Raw genomic sequence first — 25411 nt, 5'->3', positions numbered from 1 at the left:
CCGGGATTCCTTGAAACAATCCCACCAAATCTATGCCCAGTCCTATGCAACTGTGTATCTATACTGTTGTGCAGGTCTACCATTGGTCATCAGGGGATAGGCACATGCTGACCAAGAAGCACAAATATGGTATGAACTGGGCCCTACCCGAATCTTGCCAGAGAACATCTCTCCACGTCCTACACTCTAGAGCAGGGGTGCACAACCTTTTCTGGTTGGGGGCCACGTTGTCAGCCTGAACCAATCCCAAAGGCCGAAAACAAAACTTAAAAGGGTATTAATATAAATGGGTAAAGGGTACATAAATGTCTAGTTACACTTCTAGTACTGCCATCTAATGGGAGAATACATGAAAGATCCATGTGAGCAGCCACAAGACGTAGAAATACATGTCTGTTAGCAGATGGTTGGGGGCCGCACAGAATGGTATCAGGGGCCGCAGGTTGTGCACCCCTGGGCTAGAGGGAGTCTCCAACACTTTCCCCATTTATACTGCAACAACCTGCTGCATGTCAAAATGATGTTCTGGGATGGGTTTTATATGTGTACAGTTTTAGTGAAGGATATTTGGATGTCCTGAAACTGGCGCTGTATGTCACTAACCCCGGGTATTCTCTGGATTTCCCCTATGGACTATGAAGGACTGTTTGTGTACATGGCATGAAACTAATATGGCACTGAAACCTTCCATAAAAATATCTGATAAAACATGGTTTTTCTTTACCCTCTGAAGCCCCTTTTCACACTTTTGAGAAGAGGCCCATTGTGCCCATTACATCTCTGTGCCAAGCTGTACTCCTGCTGGTATTTGTGTGACCATGAAACCTGGCAGAATACGACCTACTCTCAGCGTTGTGGCACTGCTACTTTCTCCCCCCCCCCCATGCAGACAGGAAGGGCACGGAGAGGGTTAACCCGGGCTGTGTGGAGAGAATGCAGGGGTGTGCCAGAGCAGTAGACACTATTTGCATTCACGAAAACTTCCTGGTTCTGTACAGGTGAAGAGAGACAGTGAGGGAAGGAGGAGGCTGTGCTCACAGACCGGGAAAAGATCTCTGGGCAAGTCTTGCATGCCAGGCTGCCACTGACACACCAAGGAGCTAGAAGTGAGAAGAGTGCTGCTAGCCATGAGTGACAAGTCCAGCTTCCTGCACATCGGGGACATCGTGTCCCTCTACGCTGAGGGCACGGTATGCGGCTTTATCAGCACCCTGGGGTAAGTGGCACCATTGGGACTCCAGGAGGCTTCTTGGGTGTGTACAACACAATGAAAGCTAGTCTGGAGAAGTCTGCTAAAAGTAATAGTGATGTCATTCTTCAGTGACTTCCTCCCAGGCTGGTATGGCAGCAGAATGTGCCCATCTTTATGCCTATTGCACATGATGGGATTGTTGTTTTTTAAAGCCATATTGAAATTTACATATATGCAAAATGTAATTGAAATCAGTTATAGACGTTCAATAGATTCCTCCTCCATATAAACTAAGCAGCGGAGAACGGGTCTGAAAATGGTGGCTTGTATGGCCAGCTGTAGGGAAGGACCAAGTGATGGGGGCAGTGTCGGATTGGGGTACCTAGGGCCCACCAATAAAATTTATTTTGGGGGCCCACCGTATGGGTACATTCAAATATAATAAATAATCTAACATGTTTTTTATATAAACATAGGCTGGTGGAGGTGCTGTACATTGAATATATGTATGTAGCGCAGTAAGTCTACTGTGTTATGTGCCACTTGTGCAGGGGGTGGGAGACTAGGGATCCACCTTGCTCAGGGGCCCACCAGGGGATTTACCTGTACCCCTGTGGGTCAGTCCGAGCCTGGATGGGGGGCAAATTAATTGGGCGTTTCATGACAAATCTGAGGCGTCTTGCTCCAAAACCTTCTTGTAGCCCTAGCAGTGTGGTCACCAGCAATACCCATTACTAGGCTGAGGCTTCTTCAATCTTCTACAAATGGTCGGACATCACTGTGCATAGAAATGAAGAAAAGAGGCGGTCTGACCTAAAACTAATATTATTTAGGGCCAGGAGCAAAAAGTGCCCTTCTTACTAAATGTCGCCCCATTTCAGCAATGAGGCTCCTGTTCTCCCCAGCCAACGTGAAGGGTGACAGCTCGTCCGTGGTCACGGGCACTGCTGAGGCCAAACGGCATTATTTACATGGGACTGTGCAAGTAGACAGCCCCACGTAAACCATATAGAGGCCACAGCGCTCACAAAAGCATTACGGCCCTTTCACAGAGACCAAGTTCCTCACCAATCTGATATTGATGGCCTATCCCTTCGGGTACGGCCACATGTAATGTAAATGCGGTCGATTTTCCTCAGCAAATTTACAGTAGCAGCCAAGTGGATCAGCACATAACTTGACATGTGGCTTGGATTTGCAGTCTGCAGCATGTTAGTTGTGGTTGCAGATTTCTGTAGAAAATTTGCAATGCAGAGGGGGAAATCTGAGGAAAATCCACAGCATTTTCGCCCAATAATATAAAGCAAAATCCACACTATTTGGGCTCATGCACACGAACGTATTTTATTTCCGCTTCCGTTCTGTTTTTTTGGGGGACCGCATGCAGAACTATTCACTTCAACGGGTCAACAAAAACAACGGAAGGTACTCCGTGTGCATTCCATTTCCGTATTTACGTTCCCGCAAAAAAGTAGCGCATGTCCTATTGTCCGCAAATCACTGTCCGAGGCCCCATTCAAGTCAATGGGTCCGCAAAAAATACATAACGCACACGGAACACATCCGTATGTCATCCGTATTTCATCCGTATTTTGCAGATCCATACTGTAGAAATGCTATACCCAGCCCATATTGCTCATGTGTTTGGTGATTAATAAGTTACTGTTTCCGTTTCCGATCCACAAAAACTGATTGGATACGGAAACCATAAGGATATGTTTTGTGGAATAATGGAACGGAAGAGGACTTAAATTAGAGGGGAAAAAAACGGACCGCAAAACAACAACGGTCGTGTGCATGACCCCTTTGGTGTGAATTTTCGCTGCAGTGGATCTTGCCTAGACGTGCTGTAGAATTTCTGCTGCGGACAAAAAAACACCCTTAAAGGGGTTTTCTGAATTTAGAAAAAAAAGTGACCATAGGAAATTAGATAAAATGAAAAGACAATAACTTGAAAATCCCACTCCAGTTCAGCAGTGCTGCTCTAGTTCTTTGTTTGGCTGCAGCAATGCCGTGTATACCCACATGACCACTGCAGGTTTTGATTGCAGCCGTCACATGGGTACATGGGCACGTCATTGCTTCAGCCAAGCAACTAAAGACCGTCAGAGAGCATGGGAGCCACAGTGCTGTCGTGGCAGGGGAGGGGTTGGGGGGAATTTCTGGGTGGAATGGTTCTTTAAGTAGAGCCAAACTGCATGCAGATCCACGGCGTGACAAACTGCAAATAAGAGTCAAAACGCAGAAGGGCAGTCATAGACTTCTGCCACAGATTCTCTTTCCAATCTGCGTTGTGAACATGGCCTTAAACTGATTTAAAGCATAATTGTGCTTGGTTCAAAAAGTAAAAAGAAATGAGTTGCCTTCTGAGCGCACTGTAAGGATTTCCCCCCAGTATTTGCCAAAGTCAAGATGCACCAAGAAAGACTGGCTGAAGCGACTTCATATCAAAGTCTTGAATTAAAAAATCTTTCCGTTTTGTGCATACAGATGTCATCGAGACCTATGGCTCTCCATGGGTACAGTCTGTAAAGAAACCTTCCATAGTCTAATTCTCCACCTTCTTCAGATCATACCCTTTAAATCAGTTGGACCTGGGAAAGAATCAGGCTTAGGCCTGTTCACGCCACGTTTTGTATATACCTCTGTACAGTATATACATTTAAGGTACATGCTAAAAGAAGAACCGTATGCCCTTTAATGCTTCCATCTCCTTTTTGTAACTTCTATGACTGCCTGTCCTAAAAAAATCGATTGTACAGGAAGCGAAGCAAACATACCCAAACATCTACTCTTTTTATAGTCAAGGAATACCTTCTTTTCATATTCAAACGCTTTCAAATTTGTATATTAGTAGTTGTCTAGTGCAGTTGTAATTGGAAATTTAGAGTGAGGAAGTCAGGATTTATAATAGTTGATATCACACCTATAGGCAGACGGAGAGGTAATGGGGGTGTTAGAAAGCGTGTAGGTGTTAGCATTGCGCAGTGTGACCGCACAGTGAGTAAACAGTGAGTATTTGGAGAAAGGGACTGCACAATGAGTGTAAAGGGTGCGGTGCTGAGATAGTGTGCACATATAACTATGTCGGACCGCTGGGACCAGCTATGCTATGTATTGATCTTAAACTGCCCCTAGCCAATGGGAATTTGCTAGAGAACCCCATTGATCTTGTGGGAACCTCTGTCTGCTCCATTATTCATCCCAGAGGTATGTGGTGCCAGGAGACTCAAGTTAATGGGGAGACATAGGCGATCGCTGTCAGTTTACTGATAATTTGGCCAATAGTAATCTGATATTGGTACCCTCGAGACCCTAGAAATACAGGCCAGGCAAGTCTTTGCTAGTCAATACCCTACAGGTTTCTATACTTTACTATGTAATTATGTGGAATTTGTCTAGCTGCTGGACCATGATTAAGAGACCATTAGGCTTTAGGCAAGTTAATACCGTGGGCTAACCTGTTTCAGGAAAAGCAGAGTCCTTTTAAAGGCCATGTATAGCATATGTAGATACGCACATCAGACAGACTTCTCCCCATAGACACTCTGTATAGGAACAACAGCAGTGTAGAGCTGCTTCATTGGGATCTGCATTTACTAGCATGTTCGGATACGTGTCTTTTCTCCATATTTGGCGCGTGAACTGTTAGTAAATTCTCAACGTCCCGTTAAAGTAGTCTGTCACTCGTGCCCGAGATGTCTCTTGAATGGGTTAAAGAAAGGTCTGTCACTGTGCCTTCCAGATAAAGAGAGGAAATGAAGTGGTGGGGAGAGAAAGAGGAAGGATACTCGGCTCCTTGTCCTGTCATCCAGCCATTGCCATAAGGATCAGCAGAGCCCATTCGTGTAAAAGTAAAGTTTTGTTGAAACTGACTTTTATTGTGACCACATAGCGACATATCAGTCCAAATGAATTGTTAGGCTGATAGACCAGCAGGTCAGTGGCTGACGATTGTCAGGAGGGAAGCGTTCCTTCCCGGAAATCGCATGCTATTACATACATGCAGCGATCTCCTCCTCAGTATGGGATTGAGCGATCGCTAATGCCATCGCTCGTCCCCATACTGAAGCATTGTTTGCCAGCAGCAGACCCTCATTAGACAATACAATCTGCCGCCGGCAAACAATGATTTTGAATATTTGCTGGTTCATGGGGTAATCATCTGCACTTTTAGGGCTGTATTACACATGCAGATGATCGCCAACGAGCACTACTATGAACGCTTTTTAGAGATGATCTGCCTGGCTATCTGCAGGTGTAATACAGCCCTTAGATGTGCGCTGGTCTCCTGAGCAAAACGCCTTCTCCCATCCTGATTGGTACCCACATTCTGAAGAAATTCTGCTTTATCTGGTATGCAAATGACTAGATCATTGCAATGAGGGTGTCACTGTTTTACCACATTGCCCTGACAGCCACCCTCCCTATTGCTGCCCACCCCCCAGCTTTGAGTGACAGGGCCAGGCAGTGGTGAAGTAATCTCACCTGGATCGGCGCACAAAGGCCTACATTCTATGCGTGCTGATCCCCAGCAAACGCCCAGGAATGAGATTACATTGCCGCTGTCTGGGAAGGGAGAAAAAACATCTTATTCAAGAGACCAGGCACATGCAGGTATGTGGTGACAGATATGTTTTGTTACACGGAGCCACCATTGTAGTAATTGCAGTTACATGGCGTGTTACAGAATTTACTGTCAGACCTCACATCTTGCAGGTTGTTTGTTCCATTAGACACTTGATGTAATTCCCTTGTATACTACGTAATAAATACTTACAGATTGGTAATGTGCTGATGTCCTCAAGTGAAAACATTCCTACATTTGCAGAAGGAACTAGAAAGACAGCGGGAAGTTTGACCAGCTACAGGTTCATTAACCGTTTGCTCCTGGCAGAATAGATTTCCCAAGAAGACATTAGAATCCAGCTTCACCCTATTTTTTCACGTTTTAAGTCTATTACTGATCTTTACCTGTAGTCAGATAATTACATTGTCGAATATTTTCTTTGACCCTTTTTTCTCAATAAGTCAAGCTTAGCAGGTTTTTCCACCATAGAAGAATCTAAGGAATTTTTAGAATGGAAAATAAGCGATGTTTTTCCATCCTCTTATCTCCTATTGTCTGCACTATTAAGCTGATTTATGGCCATGACCACTCACCTATTCAGTATGTTCCTTGGAGTTGCCATGAATAGACGCATGGTCAGGTTTCTGCATGCAGATTTGATGGCCAAAACCAGGAGTGAATTAAACAAAAGGGGAGAAGTCGTATCTGTCCTTCATACTTTCTCTCCTTTTATGATCCGCTTCTAATTTTGGCCTCCAAAACTGCATCAGGAAACCTGACCGTGTGGCTATACCCTCAGGATGCAGGGCTGCATTGTAGTGAGGTGGTATTTCAGCCACCTAAGTGCCTCCACCATGCAGTTCGCTTCAGATGTTGGGTTATGGTGGGGCTGCTGTCCTATGCACTGGATTGGTGTTGGTCCTATTGACAAGAAAGGCATCTACTGATCATTTTTTCTGTTTTTGTCAGCCACGTATTAGATGACATTGTTACTGAGACAGCCCCATCATTTTTTTTGCTGAAATCCACCAACCTTGATCTGGCCTGTCCCTCAGCATTGAGTGATTGCAGATCATGAGAGCTATCCTATTGTACAATGAATACATCACTGGTTCTTATAGACTGCCACTGAATGAGTTACAGTTGTTTATTGCATACCCATATACATGAGAGCTGTGTACAAGCAGGTCACAAGACTGTGATATGGACAAGCTTAGGGATTGTTCAGGAGTAGGGATGAGTGAATCGACTTTGGATGGAACATCCGAAGTCAATTCGCATAAAACTTCGCTCCAATACTGTACGGAGCAAGTGCTCCGTACAGTATTAGAATGTATTGGCTCAGATGAGCCAAAGTTATTCCTTTGCGAAGTCTCGCATGACTTCGCGTAATAACTTTATAGATAAATTTTTACTGTAAAAAAACTATTTCCCGAACTCGGGTTTGGTTCGAAGTGGTACCTTGGAACCGAACCCGAGTTCAGGAAATGTTTTTTTACAGTAAAAATTAATCCATGAATTTATTACGCAAAGTCACGCGAGACTTCGCAAAGTAATAACTTCGGCTCATCTGAACCAATACATTCTAACACTGTACAGAGCGCTCGCTCCGTACAGTATTTGACCAAAGTTTTATGCAAATTGACTTCGGATATTTCATCCGAAGTCAATTCGCTCATCCCTATTCAGGAGTTTAAATTAGAAAATTTTAGCTTCTGTATAACCGAAGTTATAGAAACTGGAGAACCACTTTAAAGGGGTTGTTTGCTCTAGAATGAAAATTGCTGAATGGCAGGGAAGAGGTTAAAATAATAAAACAAGTTATGCTTTCATTTAAAACCTCCTCCACTCAGGATTGATACTTACCGGTTCAAACACATCCACCACATGTGTCCACTGCGGCCAGCTACTGACCTCAGTGCCATATGGCACAATGTTGCTGAGGCCAGTGATTGCGGGCAGTGGACATGTCTGGTGCATGGGCACATAACCACTGCAGCCATGTAAACAAAGCCTGGCTGGGAAGACCAGAATGCTGATGCTGGAGTGGAGGTAAATATAACATGTTTTATTATGTTAACCTGTTCCCTGCCATTTACACATTTTTTATTTAACTCAGACAACCCTTTTATATAGATAAACGCAAACAAGAACATGTCCTGGGAGAAAACATTGCCTGTGACTTTAAAGGGGTCTGCCAGAAATTATTTAAAATGGCCACCTGCAACTTGTCAACAGGACTGGCAGAGGTGCCTAGGGTGGTGAGGGGGCGGGGCCTCACTAAATTACTCTACTATGGATGGTAATAATATGTGTCATTTCAATTTTTGCCTCAGGCTGCAAGAGGGCTATGTGCACCCCTGCCCCTTGCCACAAAGCACTGAGGGAAGGGAGACCCAAGCTGAACTCTTGCACCAGGGCCCATGAGCCTTTTGCTATGCCCTTGAGATGGAATTGGGACTGTTTCTATACCTGAAAACCTTAGCACCTTGGGGTTGCCCCCAAGTGCCTCCCTAACACAGACATCCCAACCTGCAAAAACTCATTTCAGGGAGGTGCACTTCTCATTTCAGGGAGGTGCACTTCTCATTTCAGGGAGGTGCACTTCTCATTTCAGGGAGGTGCACTTCTCATTTCAGGGAGGTTTTCTTTTTCTTTTTTTGTTTCACAAACTTTTTATTACATTTTCCAAACCTATGCAGTATCTGCACACTTTGCTCTATGGTGTGGAGGACTGGGCTCATTACCCTGCCCCAAATTATCATATTTATGTATATGATTAAAGGGATTCTGTCACCACCTATAAGTCCTGTGAGCTAAACATCTGCTCAGGTCCAGGGTAGCATTCTGATTTCTAAGGTGGCCTTATAAAAGCTATTTGTGGCTTTATTCTGCGCAAAAACAGGTTTTACTAACCTGTCAATCATTGAATTAAGGTGCCCAAGCAGGGGAGGTCTGTGGATGCATGGTGCCTGGCCGCACGCATCGCCGTTCGTGCCCAGCGCCGCCTCTCCCTCCCTCCCCCCTCCTCCCTCTTTGAGATCCCGCGCGTGCGCACAGGCTCAGCCAGATGCGCCGTTGCGGACTGCTGGCATCGGCTTCTTCTTGCACTGTGCGCACGCGCCGAGAAGGGGACACTGCTACAGGTTGCCGGAAAGGTTTACTGCGAGTAAACTAGAGATGGGAAGTTCGGATCTTTCACATGAATCGGTTCATTTGAATCAGTTCATTCAAATGAACCGATTCATGAATCGAATCTTCGGTTCATTCGCTGAGCTGACAAGAAGCAAGTGAACCCTGTGTGTAATTATCTACCCCACTGTAGGAAAGCATCCGGGGGGGGGGGGGGGGGGTTTAACACTGGGGTAAATAATATAATTAAAATGGAGGGTTAAATGTGTAAATGTATTTAAAAAAAATACATCTCTCTCAATAGTTATATAGCTACTGAATGAGACAGAAGAATATATATATATATCTCCTTGAGAAGCCAATTTGACCCTAAAGGGTTAATTCAACCTGTAATCTAAACTCTGTGTCCTGTCACTTCTCTTATCTCTCTGCTCTGCTATCAGTAAACCTTTCCGGGATATATTGTCTCACATGCTGTCTCACATGCGGCTATCTAATAGCGGGAGACTCCCTGAACTTCAGGGAGACTTGAGATCCCTGCTAACATGTGCAATTAAACGGGGACAGCCCCTTCCAGAGCTTATGGAACCAAAAAGTTCCGCCTCCAGAGCGGAATGGTGACTGAACGGAGGCAAACTGATGTATTCTGAGCGGATTCTTTTCCATTAAGAATGTTCGGATCCCAAAGATCCCATTTGGAGGGATCTTCATGGGATTATGATTATCCCAAGGTTTTTTTTTCTCTCTTAGGCTATGAGCTGAGCGCTGCGATTGGCCAGCACTCCAGCCTGGGAGAAGGAGACGCCGGCAGGCTCCTCCCAGTTGAGCCGAACATATGAAGCTACCGGAGCCTATACCGGGAGAACGGAGCGGCGCCCAGGGAGAATAGTAAGTGCAGGGAGATCCCTGGGCGCCACTCTCCATGTCTGTACGCTTAGTTTAGATTTTTAATTGTAGTGAAAGGTCCTCTTTAACCACCTCAGCTCCCCTAGCTTAAACCCCCTTAATGACCAGACCACTTTTTACAATTCTGCACTACACTACTTTCACGGTTTATTGCTCGGTCATACAACTTACCACCCAATTGAATTTTACCTCCTTTTCTTCTCACTAATAGAGCTTTCATTTGGTGGTATTTTATCGCTGCTGACATTTTTACTTTTTTTTGTTATTAATTGAAATTGACCGAAATTTTTGCCAAAAAATGATATTTTTCACTTTCAGTTGTAATTATTATTATTTTTTTTAATACATTTCTATATCAATTTTTCTCTAAATTTATTGTTCTACATGTCTTTGATAAAAAAAAATGCAATAAGTGTATATTGGTTTGCGCAAAAGTTATAGCGTTTACAAACTATGGTGCAAAAATGTAAATTTCCGCATTTTGAAGCAGCTCTGACTTTCTGAGCACCTGTCATGTTTCCTGAGGTTCTACAATGCCCAGACAGTAGAAATACCCCACAAATGACCCCATTTCGGAAAGTAGACACCCTAAGGTATTCGCTGATGGGCATAGTGAGTTCATCAAACTTTTTATTTTTTGTCACAAGTTAGCGGAAAATGATGTTTTTTTTTTTTTTCCTTATAAAGTCTCATATTCCACTAACTTGTGCCAAAAAAATAAAAACTTCCATGAACTCACTATGCCCATCACAAAATACCTTGGGGTGTCTTCTTTCCAAAATGGGGTCACTTGTGGGGTATTTATACTGCCCTGGCATTTTAGGGGACCTAAAGCGTGAGAAGAAGTCTGGAATCCAAATGCCCTGTGAAATCCTAAAGGTGCTCTTTGGAATTTGGGCCCCTTTGCGCACCTAGGCTGCATAAAAGTGTCACACGTGGTATCGCCGTACTCAGGAGAAGTAGGGCAATGTGTTTTGGTGTGTATTTTTACATATACCCATGCTGGGTGAGAGAAATATCTCTCTAAAAGTCAACTTTTCCCATTTTTTTACGGTGTATTTTTTTACGGTGTTTTTGCAGTGATCAGATCAGATCACTGCGGTGGGGCGGACGGAACGCAAGTGTGCACACAAGATCAGGCCTGATCGGGCGAACACTACGTTTTTTGTAGAGCCTATTGAACATGTCCTATTCTTGTCCGCAATTGCGGACAAGAAAAGGCATTTTCTATATAGTTCTGGCAATGTGCGGATCCGCAAAATGCGGAAAGTACATTGCCGGTGTCCATGTTTTGCGGATCCGCGGTGTCCTTATTTTGCGGATCCGCGGTGTCCGTGTTTTGCGGATCCGCAAAACACATACGGACGTCTGAATGGAGCCTTACAGGGGGGTGATCAATGACAGGGGGGTGATCAGGGAGTCTATATGGGGTGATCACCCCCCTGTAAGGCTCCATTCAGACGTCCGTATGTGTTTTGCGGATCCGTGGATCCGCGGATCCGCAAAACACATACGGACGTCTGAATGGAGCCTTACAGGGGGGTGATCAGGGAGTCTATATGGGGTGATCACCCCCCTGTAAGGCTCCATTCAGACGTCTGTATGTGTTTTGCGGATCCGCGGATCGGATCCGCAAAACACATACGGACGTCTGAATGGAGCATGACAGGGGGGTGATCAGGGAGTCTATATGGGGTGATCACCCCCCTGTAATGCGAATCCGTGGATCTGCAATACACATACGGACGTCTGAATGGAGCCTTACAGGGGAGTGATCAATGACAGGGGGTGGATCAGGGAGTCTTATATGGGGTGATCACCCCCCCTGTCATTGATCACCCCCCTGTAAGGCTCTATTCAGACTCCGATATGTTGTTTTGCGGATCCGCATAACACATAGCGGACGTCTGATGGAGCCTTACAGGGGGGGTGATCAATGACAAGGGGGGGTGATCAGTGTCAGGGGGATGATCAGGGAGTCTATATGGGGTGATCAGGGGTTAATAAGGAGGTTAATAAGTGACAAGGGGGTGTAGTGTAGTGGAGTTTGGTGCTACTTTACAGAGCTGCCTGTGGTTCTCTGGAGGTCGATCCAAGCAAAAGGGACCACCAGAGACCAGGTAGCAGAGTATATTTAGACCTGTTAGAGCTAAACAGCATCTGATATACCTTTCAGGGGTTAAAAAAATCGGATCTACAGCCTGCCAGCGAATGATCGCCGCTGGCAGGCTGTAGATCACTAGTTTACCTGCCGATCCTGTGAACGCGCGCGCCGGTGTGCACGCGTTCACAGAAAATCTCGCCTCGGTCGCGAGATGACGGCGTCGGCGCGTTCAACGAGGAATGAAATCGACCGCCACGGCTGTTTAAAGTTCGCCGTGGCCTAATTTATCAAATTATATAATGTTGTCCATGTGTCTTTTATTTTATGGGTAGTAGGTTTCAGGCGGGTGGTTGGGGTCATATAATCTATAATCCCATGCATTAGGGCAAAACATGATCTGTTTTGGACCGCTTGTGAGAGCCATACGGTAGCTGCCCAAACGGAAAGCCAAAACGCTAGTGTGAAAGTAGGCCTTATTTAGAAGGGGATGTTGGGAGATAGTTTGTTAGCGGTCTTATTGATATACATCACATTCTACGGTACATTGTATATGGCTGTGCTTGGTATTGAAGCTTAGGTCCATTCACCTAGGCCAGTGATGGCTAACCTTGGCACTCCAGCTGTGTGAAACTACAATCTCCCAGCATGCTCCATTTATTTCTATAGAGTTCTGAGAGCTAAGGCCAAGCAAGGGGGGCATCTTGGGAGTTGTAGTTTTACCACAGAGCTGGAGTGCCAAGGTTAGCCGTCACTGACCTAGGCCATGTGACCGATATACAGTGATGTCACTGGTCTACGCGCTCACCAAGCGATAACGGTCTCTTGAACAGCCTATCTGAAACGATTACCTATTCTGAGGATAGGCCATCAATATCAAATTCCCATATAACCCACTTAAGGCTCATGACAATGACAAACATTTAGAATGCAAATCGTTCTTACAGGGACCTCAAAGCTTAGGGAATGTTGTGTGGCTGAGCAACTCCCTGGAAGTCAAGGCTGCCATAGGCTCTCGAAGCCCATCACACTTAGGGTCAATTTCGTAGGAAGCCAATTTTGCCTATTTGGTATATTTTTGGAGTGTGGGAGGAAACCCACAAAAACATCAAAGCAAATGTTCCTAATCAATTCTAACTCAGTACCCCAGCACTGCAAGGCACCAGCGCTAACCACTGATCCACTGTGCTGGCCCAACGTTTGGTTGTACATTTTCACAATAACGGTCTCAATACGGGACAATCATAAGTTGCCTGTGCCATAGATAGAAATACTATATAGCATGTTTAATGACCTTTGGCTGACCCCGTGTAACCCGCGCACAGGAGATGCTATTGTTGGATATTTACCAATGGGTAGAAGTAGAAGTTAAGTTTGTGTAAGTAGAAATGAGTGCATTATTACTTATTATCTTTTGGCCCGACTATGATCATGACATTAGTCACATTGTCTAAGGGTCTATTGCCTATTTTAGTAGGATACTGTTTCTCTATGCTTTATACTGCTGTTTTGCAGTCAGTCCAAGTAGGAACAATACAGAGCAATTACCGTACGTATGCTAAAATACTATAAATAAACACCCATGAGAAAATATAAGTTTTACAATGCAAGCATAGTCATAAAATGTGTGGGACAGACAAATAAAAAAAACTGCCTCTATAGGAAATGCTTTAGCTGAGGCAGATTAGACAGGCGGGTAAATTACTTATACTGCGAACATATTCTGATTCTAAAGGTATGTAAAATACAGTGCCTTGCATAAAGTATTCACCCCTCCCCTGACTTTTCCCATATTTTGGTGCCTCACAACCAGGAATTAACATGGATTGTTTGAGAAATTGCATCATTTAATTGACAGAAGCATGCCTACAACTTTGAAGAGGTGTTTTTTTTTTTATTGTGCAGCAAACAACAAATACGACAAAATAACAGAAAGAGGCAATCTGCATAACTATTCACTCCCCCTAAAGGTCATTACTTTGTAGAGGCCACCTTTGCGCAATCACAGCAGGCTCAAGGTCGCTTGGATAAGTCTCTATGAGCTTGCCACATCTTACCACTGGGATTTTTGCCCATTCCTCCTTGCAAAACTGCCCCATGCTCCGTCAAGTTGGATTGTTGTGCCTTGTGTACATCAAGTCTTTAACTCCTTAAGGACGCAGGGCGTACTCGTACGGCCCTATGTCCAGAGTCCTTAAGGACTCAGGGCGTACCGGTACGTCCTAACTTTAAATAGGCATTCCGGCGCCGCGGGGGTTAATCGCAACGGGATGCCGGCTGAAATCATTCAGCCGGCATCCTGTCACAACGCCAGGGGGGTCTGATCCCCGCGGTCCCTGACCGTGGGGATCAGAAACTTTTAAAATGCCCAAAATGCCGATTTGCACCCCCCCTGCACCCCTGCATGATTTATGTGGGTGGGAGGTGCAGGGGGGGTGTCGCAGGTGTTGCGGGCGTTGCGGGAGGCGGGCGGTGCGGCAGGCGGGATCGCCTCCCCTTGAAAATTAGTTGGCTTCTAGTGGTTATACCAGGGTGTCAGCACATTGCTGACACCCTGGTATAAACGGCTGACATCTGTGCAGATGTCAGCCGTTTAACCCTTTCCATACCGCGGTCCGTACGGACTGCGGTATGGAAAAGGTTAACTGTCATCGGTCAGGGAGCTCCCTCTCGAATCGGGGGGCTGCTGTGCCTTTGCAGCCCCCCGATGGAGAGGGAGAGAGCTCCCAGACAGCCCCCCGCAGCCCCGTGCTCACCCTTCCCCGTCTGCGAAGTTGTGGCAGACGGGGAAGGTTCCCATGGCAACAGGACGCCTTCTCAGGCGTCCTGCTGTCCATGGTGCTGAACAGATCTATGCTAAAAGCAGAGATCTGTTCAGTGTAAGTAAAATACAGTACAGAACCCTATATAGTGTTCTGTACTGTATTATACAGACATCAGACCCACTGGATCTTCAAGAACCAAGTGGGTCTGGGTCAAAAAAAAAGTAAAAAAAAAGTGAAAAAAGTTAAGAAAAAAAACAAAACATTTATCACTGAATAAAAATTAAAAAAATAAAATACACTACACATATTAGGTATTGCCGCGTCCGCAACGACCTGATCTATAAAACGTTAATGTTACTTTCCCCGCACGGTGAACGCCATAAAAATAAAAAAATAAAAACTATGAGAAAATTGAAATTTTGCCCACCTTACTTCCCAAAAAAGGTAATAAAAGTGATCAAAAAAGTCGCATGTACGCCAAAAGTAGTCCAATCAAACCGTCATCATCATCCCGCAAAAATCATACCCTACCCAAGATAATCGCCGAAAAAACTGTAAAAACTATGGCTCTTAGACTGTGGAAACACTAAAACATGTTTTCTTTTTGTTTCAAAAATGAAATCATTGTGTAAAACTTACATAAATAAAAATAAAGTATGCATATTAGGTTATCGCTGCGTCCGTATCGACCGACTCTATAAAAATATCACATGACCTAACCCCTCAGATGACCACCTTAAAAAAAGAGAAAAAGTAAAAACGGTGTCATCTTACGTCACAAAAAAGTGTAATAGCAAGCGATCAAAAAGTCATATGCACCCCAAAATAGTGCCAATCAAACCGTCATCTCATCCCGCAAAAAAATGAGACCCTAACCTAAGATAATCGCCCAAAAACTGAAAAAACTATGCTCTTAGACTAGGGAGGACACTAAAACAGTTTTTTGGTTTTAAAAATGAAGTCATTGTATAAAACTTACATAAAGTAAAAAAATTGTATACAATTAGGTATCACCGCGTCCGTGACAACCTGCTCTATAAAATTACCACATGATCTAACCTGTCAGATGAATGTTGTAAATAACAAAAGAAAAAACGTGCCAAAAAAGCTATTTCTTGTACCTTTGCCGCACTAAAAGTGTAATATAGAGCAACCGAAATCATATGTACCCTAAACTAGTACCAACAAAACTGCCACCCCTATCCCGTAGTTTCTAAAATGGGTCACTTTTTTGAGTTTCTACTCTAGGGGTGCTTCAAACGGGACATGGGTGTCAAAAAACCAGTCCACCAAAATCTGGCTTCCAAAAACCATACGGCGCACCTTTCACTCTACGCCACCGCTGTGTGGCCGTACAGTAGTTTTTACGCCACATATGGGGTGTTTCTGTAAACTACAGAATTAGGGCCATAAATAATGAGTTTTTGTTTGGCTGTTAACCCTTGCTTTGTAACTGGAAAAAAAATATTAAAATGGAAAATCTGCCAAAAAAGTGAAATTTTGAAATTGTATCTCTATTTACCATTAAATCTTGTGCAACACCTAAAGGGTTAAAAAAGTTTGTAAAATCAGTTTTGAATACCTTGAGGGGTGTAGTTTCTTAGATGGGGTCACTTTTATGGAGTTTCTACTCTAGGGGTGCATCAGGGGGCTTCAAATGGGACATGGTGTCAAAAAACCAGTCCAGCAAAATCTGGCTTCCAAAATCCATACGGCGCACCTTTCACTCTACGCACCGCTGTGTGGCCGTACAGTAGTTTACGGCCACATATGGGGTGTTTCTGTAAACGGCAGAGTCAGGGCAATAAAGATACAGTCTTGTTTGGCTGTTAACCCTTGCTTTGTTAGTGGAAAAAATGGGTTAAAATGGAAAATTAGGCAACAAAATTAAATTCTCAAATTTCATCCCCATTTGCCAATAACTCTTGTGCAACACCTAAAGGGTTAACAAAGTTTGTAAAATCAGTTTGAATACCTTGAGGGGTGTAGTTTATAGAATGGGTCATTTTGGGCGTTTTCTATTTTGTAAGCCTCGCAAAGTGACTTCAGACCTGTAGTGGTCCCTAAAAATTTGTTTTTTTGTAAATTTCTGAAAATTTTGAAGATTTGTCTTCTAAACTTCTAAGCCTTGTAACATCCCAAAAAATAAAATATCATTCCCAAAATAATTCAAACATGAATAGACATATGGGGGAATGTAAAGTCATCACAATTTTTGGGGGTATTACTATGTATTACAGAAGTAGAGAAACTGAAACTTTGAAATTTGCAAATTTTTCAAAATTTTTGGTAAATTAGGTATTTTTTTATGCAAAAAAAATGTATTTTTTTTACTTCATTTTACCAGTGTCATGAAGTACAATATGTGACGCAAAAATAATCTCAGAATGGCGTGGATAGTCAAAGTGTTTTAAAGTTATGAGCACTTAAAGGGTTTCTGTCACCCCACTAAGTGATTTTTTTTTTGAGGGCTAGTTAAATTAGTTATATAGCGATATCTGAAAATATAATAGTGTTCCTTACTTTGATCCGGCAGTTTAGGACAAAAAACAAAGTTTATCATATGCAAATTCGGTCTCTACCAGCAAGTAGGGCGTCTACTTGCTGGTAGCTGCTGCATAAATCCGCCCCCTCCTCTTGTTGATTGACAGGGCCAGTCCGTGATCTCCTCCTCCGGCCAGCCCTGTCGGCATTTCAAAAATCGCGCGCTACCGTGTTGAATCTGCGCAGGGCGCTCTGAGATGAGGAGGTTCGTCTCCTCAGAGCTCCCTCAGTGCGCCTGCACCGATGACATCATCGAAATAGAAGACGTCATCGGCGCAGGCGCACTGAGGGAGTTCTGAGGAGACGAGCCTCCTCATATCAGAGCGCCTGCGCAGATTCAACACTGGCGCGCGATTTTTGAAATGCAGACAGGGCTGGCCAGAGGAGGAGATCACGGCTGGCCCTGTCAATCAACAGAGGAGGGGGCGGATTTCTGCAGCAGCTACCAGCAAGTAGACGCCCTACTTGCTGGTAGAGACCGAATTTGCATATGATAAAACTTCGTTTTTTGACTAAACTGCTGGATCAAAGTAAGGAACACTATTATATTTTCAGATATCTCTATATAACTAATTTAACTAGCCCAAAAAAAAAAAAATCACTTTAGTGGGGTGACAGAAGCCCTTTAAAAGTGACACTGGTCAGATTTGCAAAAATTGGCCAAGTCCTTAAGGTGAAATAGGGCTGAGTCCTTAAGGGGTTAAGCCTGACCACAGATTTCTATTGGATTGAGATCTGGGCTTTGACTAGGCCATTCCAACACATTTACATGTTTCCCCTTAAACCACTCAAGTGTTGCTTTAGCAGTGTGTTTGGGGTCATTGTCCTGCTGGAAGGTGAACCTTCCGTCCATCCTCAAATCGCGCACAGAGTGGTACAGGTTTTGCTCAAGAATATCCCTGTATTTAGCACCATCCATCTTTCCCTCAACTCTGACCACTTTCCCAGTACCGGCTTCTGAAAAACATCCCCACAGCATGATGCTGCCACCACCATGTTTCACTGTGGGGATGGTGTTCTTTGGGTGATGTGATGTGTTGGGTTTGCGCCAGACATAGCATTTTCTTTAATGGCCGAAAAGTTCAATTTTCGTCTCATCAGACCAGTCACCTTCCTCCTTACATCTTGGGAGTCTCCCACATGCCTTTTCGCAAACACACAATGTGCCTTTTTGTTTTTTGATGAAAGTAATGGCTTTCTTCTGGCCACTCTGCCATAACGCCCAACTCTATGGAGCGTACGGCTTATTGTTGTCCTATGTACAGATACTCCAGTCTCTGCTGTGGAACTCTGCAGCTCCTCCAGGGTTACCTAGGTTTCTGTGCTGCCTCTCTGATTGCCATGTTCTTTCCATTTGGTTTTGATAGATTTGATGGTGCTCCTGGGGATCATCAAAGATTGGATATTTTTTATAACCCAACCCTGACTTGTACTTCTCACATTGTCTCTTACTTGTTTGGAGAGTTCCTTGGTCTTCATAGCAGTGTTTGGTTAGTGATGCCTCTTTCTTAGGTGTTGCAGCCTCTGGGGCCTTTCAAAAAAGGTGTGTATATGTAATGACAGATCATGTGACACTTAGCTTGCACAGAGGTGGACATCAGTTCACTAATTATTGACTTCTGAAGGTTATTGGTTGCACCAGAGCTTTTTATGGGCTTCCTAACAAAGAGGTTGAATACATACGCACATGCCAATTTTCTGTTTTCTATTTCTAAACACTAGTTTATTTATATATTTTTCTCATTTCACTTCACCAACTTAGACTATTGTGTTCTGATCCACCACATAAAATTCAGATTAACAAAACATTGAACTTAAAGGGGTTTTCTCATCTCAGACAATGGGGTCATATCGGTAGGATATGCCCCCATTGTCTTATAGGTGCGGGTCCCACCACTGGAACCCGCACCTATATCGAGAACGGAGCCCCAAAAGTGAAGGAGAGTGCACTGCGCATGCGCAGCTGCCGCCCTCCATTCATTTCTATGGGGCCGCCGAAAATTGCCGTCTGCCCCATAGAAATAAATGAAAGCAGGGGCCGCTCATGCGTGGCACGCTCCTATTCATTTCTATGGAGAGGCAGGGATTAGTGCTTGGTGGTTGGATGACCCCGGGAAATCTGGGATCCTCCAGCCACAGCGCTCCCCCCTCCGTTCTCAATATAGGTGCGGGTCCAAGCGGGGGAATTAAGGCTGTAATGTAACAAAATACAAAAAAGTCAAGGGGGGTGAATACTTTGCAAGTAAAGTAAAAAAAAGTTTAAAAAATAAAGCTTTTCCCCCCAAAAAATTTAAAGTTTCAAGTAAAAATAAACAAAAACGTATTTTTCCCCCAAATAAAGTTAAAAAAATTGGTAAAAAATAGGGGAAAAAAAAAAAGTAGACATATTAGGTATCGCCGCGTCTGTATCGACGACTCTAAAAACATATCACATGACCTAACCCCTCAGATGAACACCGTAAAAAATAAAAACTTTCCTAAATAAACCATTTTTGTCACCATACATCACAAAAAGTACAACAGTAGGTGATCAAAAAGGCGTATGCCCACCAAAATAGTACCATTCTAACTGTCACCTCATCCTGCAAAAAATGAGCCTATACCTAAGACAATCGCCAAAAAAATAAAAAAACTATGGCTCAGAATATGGAGACACTAAAACATAATTTTTTTTGTTTTAAAAAGCTGTTATTGTGTAAAACTTAAGTAAATTTAAAAAAGTATACATTTTAGGTATCGCCGCGTCCATATCGACCGGCTCTATAAAAATATCACATGACCTAACCTCTCAGGTGAACACCGTAAAAAAAATTAAAATGTAAACGGTGTAAAAAAAAGCCATTTTTTGTCATCTTACATCACAAAAAGTGTAATAGCAAGCATTCAAAAGTCATATGCACCCCAAAATAGTGCCAATTGAACCGTCATCTCATCCCGCAAAAAATGAGACCCTACCTAAGATAATCACCCAAAAATTTAAAAAAACGATGGCTCTCAGACTATGGAGACACTAAAACATGATTTTTTTTGTTTCAAAAATGAAATCATTGTGTATAACTTGCATAAATAAAAAAATAGTATACATATTAGGTATCGCCGTGTCCGTGACAACCTGGTCTATAAAAATACCACATGATCTAACCTGTCAGATGAATGTTGTGAATAACAAAAAAAAAACAGTGTCAAAACAGCTATTTCTTGTTAGGCTACTTTCACACTAGCGTTCGGAGCGGATCTGCCTTCCAAAAACCGTATGGCATTCCTTTCTTTCTGTGCCCTGCCGTGTGCCCGTACAGAAGTTTACAACCACATATGGGGTGTTTCTGTAAACTACAGAATCAGGGCCATAAATATTGAGTTTTGTTTGGCTGTTAACCCTTGCTTTGTAACTGGAAAAAAAATTTTAAATGGAAAATCTGCCAAAAAAGTGAAATTTTAAAAATTGTATCTCTTTTTTCCATAATTTTTTGTGGAACACCTAAAGGGTTAACAACATTTGTAAAATCAGTTTTGAATACGTTGAGGGGTGTAGTTTCTAGAATGGGGTCATTTGGGGGGGTTTCTATTATGTAAGCCTCACAAAGTGACTTCAGACCTGAACTGATCCTTAAAAAGTTGGTTTTTGAAAATTTCAAGATTTACTTCTAAACTTCTAAGCCTTGTAACGTCCCCCAAAAATAAAATCTAATTCCCAAAATGATCCTAACATGAAGTAGACATATGGGGAATGTAAAGTAATAATTATTTTTGTAGGTATTACTATGTATTATAGAAGTAGAGAAATTGAAACTTGCAAATTTGCTAATTTTTTCAAAAATTTTGGCAAATTTGGTATTTTTTTATAAATAAAAATGAATTTTTTTGACTCCATTTAACCAGTGTCATGAAGTACAATGTGTGACGAAAAAACTATCTTAGAATGGCCTGGATAAGCCAAAGCGTTTTAAAGTTATCACCACTTAAAGTCACACTGGTCAGATTTGCAAAAAATGGCCTGGTCCTTAGGCCCCTTTCACACGGGCGTTGCGGGAAAAGGTGCTGTTGCGTTGCGGAAACATGCACGATTTTTCGGCGCGAGTGCAAAACATTGTAATGCGTTTTGCACTTGCGTGAGAAAAATCGCGCATGTTTGGTACCCAAACCCGAACTTCTTCACAGAAGTTCGGGCTTGGGATCGGTGTTCTGTTGATTGTATTTTTTTCCCCTTATAACATGGTTATAAGGGAAAATAATAGCATTCTTAATACAGAATGCATAGTACAATAGGGCTGGAGGGGTTAAAAAAAATATAAAAAAATTAATCTCAACTTAATCCACTTGCTCGCGCAGCCGGCATCTCTTCTGTCTCCTTCTTTGCTGATTGCAGGAAAAGGACCTGTGGTGACATCACTCCGGTCATCACATAGTCCATCACATGATCCATCACCATGGTAAAAGATCATGTGACAGACCATGTGATGACCAGAGTGACGTCACCACAGGTCCTTTTCCTGCACACAGCAAAAAAGAAGACAGAAGAGAAGCCGGGCTGCGCGAGCAAGTCGATTAAGGTGAGTTTAATTTTAATTTTAATTTTTTAACCCCTCCAGCCCTATTTTACTATGCATTCTGTATTCAGAATGCTATTATTTTCTCTTATAACCATGTTATAAGGGAAAATAATAATGATCGGGTCCCCATCCCGATCGTCTCCTAGCAACCGTGCGTGAAAATCACACTGCATCCGCACTTGCTTGCGGATGCTTGCGATTTTCACGCAACCCCATTCATTTTTATGGAGACTGTGTTACGTGAAAAACGCACAAAGAGGAACATGCTGTGATTTTCACGCAACGCAAGTGATGCGTGAAAATCACCGCTCGTGTGCACAGCCCCATAGAAATGAATTGGTCAAGATTCAGTGCGGGTGCAATGCGTTCAACTCACGCATCGCATCCGCGCGGAATACTCGCCCGTGTGAAAGAGGCCTTAAGGTGAAATAAGGCTGTGTCCTTAAGGCCGAATGCACACGGCCGTGTTCCGCGGCCGAGAGCGGTCCGTGGTATGCCGGGCTGGATTCCTGTTCAGAGCAGGAGAGCACGGCGTCATTGGTTGCTATGACGCCGTGCGCTTCATGCCGCCGCTACTTGCGCAGAGAAAGAAAGTCTTTTCCGGTCCGATCGGGGTGCGCAGGGAGACGGCGCATGCGCAGTGGACAAGTTGAAGCCGGTGCCAGTAGTCCGCACGGGCGCAGACTACAGTGTCCACAGCGCCTGCGAGACTACGGAGCAGAGATTACATGATGTCAGGATAGTGCAGTGAATAATTAAGTGGTAGGCGGTGCTGGGCTCTGGATCGAGGTGATTTAGTACATAAATACATATGAATAAGATCGCTTTTATAAGAATATAAGGCACACAGAGCATAAACAGAGGGATCATTGTAAACACTGCATGAAGACTAATGGGCACATATAAATATCTACATATTGTTAATCCTGGTGACCGAATCCCTTTAAAGGATAGAACTAAGCATTTGAATCCACCTCAGTGAAGTGGACAGAGAAATAAGAAGCAGGTTGCACAATACAGATACATTGTATTGGATAACTCAGTGGCTACACAAATTCTTTAATTACATGCAGTTACAAAAGTATTCAGATCCAGGTGCTGGTTTGAAAACTGCAGAATGTTTTTCGTTGGACAACCCCCTCGCCGTTGGACAGCCCCCTCGCCGTGTTGATTGACAGGGCCAGCCGTGATCTCCTCCTCCGGCCGTCCCCTGTCAGTAATTCAAAAATCGCGCGCCTCTGGTCATTCGGCGCAGGCGCTCTGATATGAGGAGGCTCGTCTCCTCAGCACTCCCTCAGTGCGCCTGCGCCGATGACATCACCGAAAGAGAAGACGTCATCGGCGCAGGCGCACTGAGGGAGTGCTGAGGAGACGAGCCTCCTCATCTCAGAGCGCCTGCGCCGAATGACCAGAGGCGCGCGATTTTTGAATTACTGACAGGGCCGGCCGGAGGAGGAGATCACGGCTGGCCCTGTCAATCAACACGGCGAGGGGGCGGTTTTCTGCTGCGGCTACCAGCAAGTAGACGCCCTACTTGCTGGTAGAGCCCTCATTTACATATTATAAAACTTCGTTTTATAAAGAATCGGCCGCATGAAAGTAAGTAAGACGATTATATTCTCCTATATCGCGCTATAAGGAATCTAACTATCCCAAAAAAAAAAAAAGAGTTTTGCGGGGTGACAGAAACCCTTTAAAGGGGTTGTCCGGTTTCAGCCCCTCTCATGTTAGCATGAGCCCCTCTCATGTTAGCATCGGAGCATTTCATGCTCCGATGTGCTCCCTTGCCCTGCGCAGGATCATGCAGGGCAAGGGCTTTTTTATTCAACACAATACACTGATCAGCGGAAGCTTCCACCCAGCAGTGTATTTGGTGACGTCACCGGCTCTGATGGGCCGGCTTTAGCGCTGCTCTAGCCGTTTTACAGGCGACGTCACCGGACTCACTGCTGGGCGTAACCCTCCGCCTGTCAGCCCTAAGGAGAGCCTGGTTCGTCACCAGAACCCCTGAAAATGCTCTGAAACTCTGAACCCGGACAACCCCTTTAACCCCTCGTAGTAGCTTTAGATACTTTTAAATGGGTCGAGGACAATTATTAGGGATGAACACTCATATGAGCACTTATTCCTGAAAACTACCCTCTGCAAATGTCGACAGCATATTGCCTTATGTAAACAAGGATGTACTGCCGTCAAAGAAGGGAACTGTATGAGATGAATGATTGTAGTATTAATTGTTTATCCCCATACAGCTTAGATCATTGCTGCATGTAAAAGCAGCTAATGAATGGGCATAGGAACTTTTGTTCCTGAGAATTGGGCTGTGTTTACACTGCCTTTTTACATATAACCCTGGAAAATGCTTCAATATACTGTATTCAACAAAAATATGGTCCAGGACATATGTAACTGTATCCCATGCCGTTGCATCTGTCAAATCTCATTGAAAAAAAAAATATACCAAAGCTTTCTTTGTATTGTAAATAGAGTTGAGCTAACACCTGGATGTTCGGGTTCGAGAAGTTCGGCCGAACTTCCCGGAAATGTTCGGGTTCGGGATCCGAACCCGACCCGAACTTCGTCCCGAACCCCATTGAAGTCAATTGGGACCCGAACTTTTCGGCACTAAAAAGGCTGCAAAACAGCCCAGGAAAGAGCTAGAGGGCTGCAAATGGCAGCAACATGTAGGTAAATCCCCTGCAAACAAATGTGGATAGGCAAATGAATTAAAAAAAAAAAAAAAAAAAAAAAAAATTAACCAATATCAATTGGACAGAGGTCCCATAGCAGAGAATCGGGCTTCATGTCAGCAGAGAATCAGTCTCTTCATGCCATAGCAGAGAATCTGGCTTCATGTCAGCAGAGAATCAGTCTCTTCATGCCATAGCAGAGAATCTGGCTTCATGTCAGCAGAGAATCAGTCTTCATGTCATAGCAGAGAATCAGGCTTCACGTCACCCACCACTGGAACAGGCCACTGTCACATATTTAGGCCCAGGCACCCAGGCAGAGGAGAGAGGTCCCATAACAGAGATTCAGGCTTCATGTCAGCAGAGAATCAGTCTTCATGTCATAGCAGAGAATCTGGCTTCACTTCACCCACCACTGGAACAGGCCACTGTCACATATTTAGGCCCATGTACCCAGGCAGAGGAGAGAGGTCCCATAACAGAGATTCAGTCTTCATGTCAGCAGAGAATCAGTCTTCATGTCATAGCAGAGAATCAGGCTTCACGTCACCCACCACTGGAACAGGCCACTGTCACATATTTAGGCCCTGGCACCCAGGCAGAGGAGAGAGGTCCCATAACAAAGATTCAGGCTTCTAATCAGCACAGAATCAGTCTTCATGTCATAGCAGAGAATCAGGCTTCACGTCACCCACCACTGGAACAGGCCACTGTCACATATTTAGGCCCCGGCACCCAGACAGAGGAGAGAGGTCCCGTAACAGAGAATCTGGCTTCATGTCAGCACAGAATCAGTCTTCATGTCATAGCAGAGAATCAGGCTTCACGTCACCCACCACTGGAACAGGCCACTGTCACATATTTAGGCCCAGGCACCCAGGCAGAGGAGAGAGGTCCCATAACAGAGATTCAGGCTTCATGTCAGCACAGAATCAGTCTTCATGTCATAGCAGAGAATCAG

General features: G+C 44.0%; 1 protein-coding gene across 1 annotated transcript in view; it reads left to right on the top strand.

The window, feature by feature from the left end:
* The first annotated feature begins 993 nt into the window (after window positions 1–993).
* ITPR3 (inositol 1,4,5-trisphosphate receptor type 3) overlaps window positions 994–25411 on the top strand; it is a 605308-nt gene continuing 580890 nt past the window's right edge. Inside the window, 1 exon segment of the mRNA XM_040424182.1 lies at window positions 994–1216. Coding sequence (XP_040280116.1) covers window positions 1128–1216 — 89 coding nt within the window. The 5' untranslated portion in view covers window positions 994–1127.

The sequence above is a fragment of the Bufo bufo genome, chromosome 3, assembly GCF_905171765.1.
Source record: "Bufo bufo chromosome 3, aBufBuf1.1, whole genome shotgun sequence".
NCBI lineage: Eukaryota > Metazoa > Chordata > Amphibia > Anura > Bufonidae > Bufo > Bufo bufo.
The sequence above is the reverse complement of the archived record's forward strand: the minus strand, read 5'-3'. Positions and strand labels throughout refer to the sequence as shown.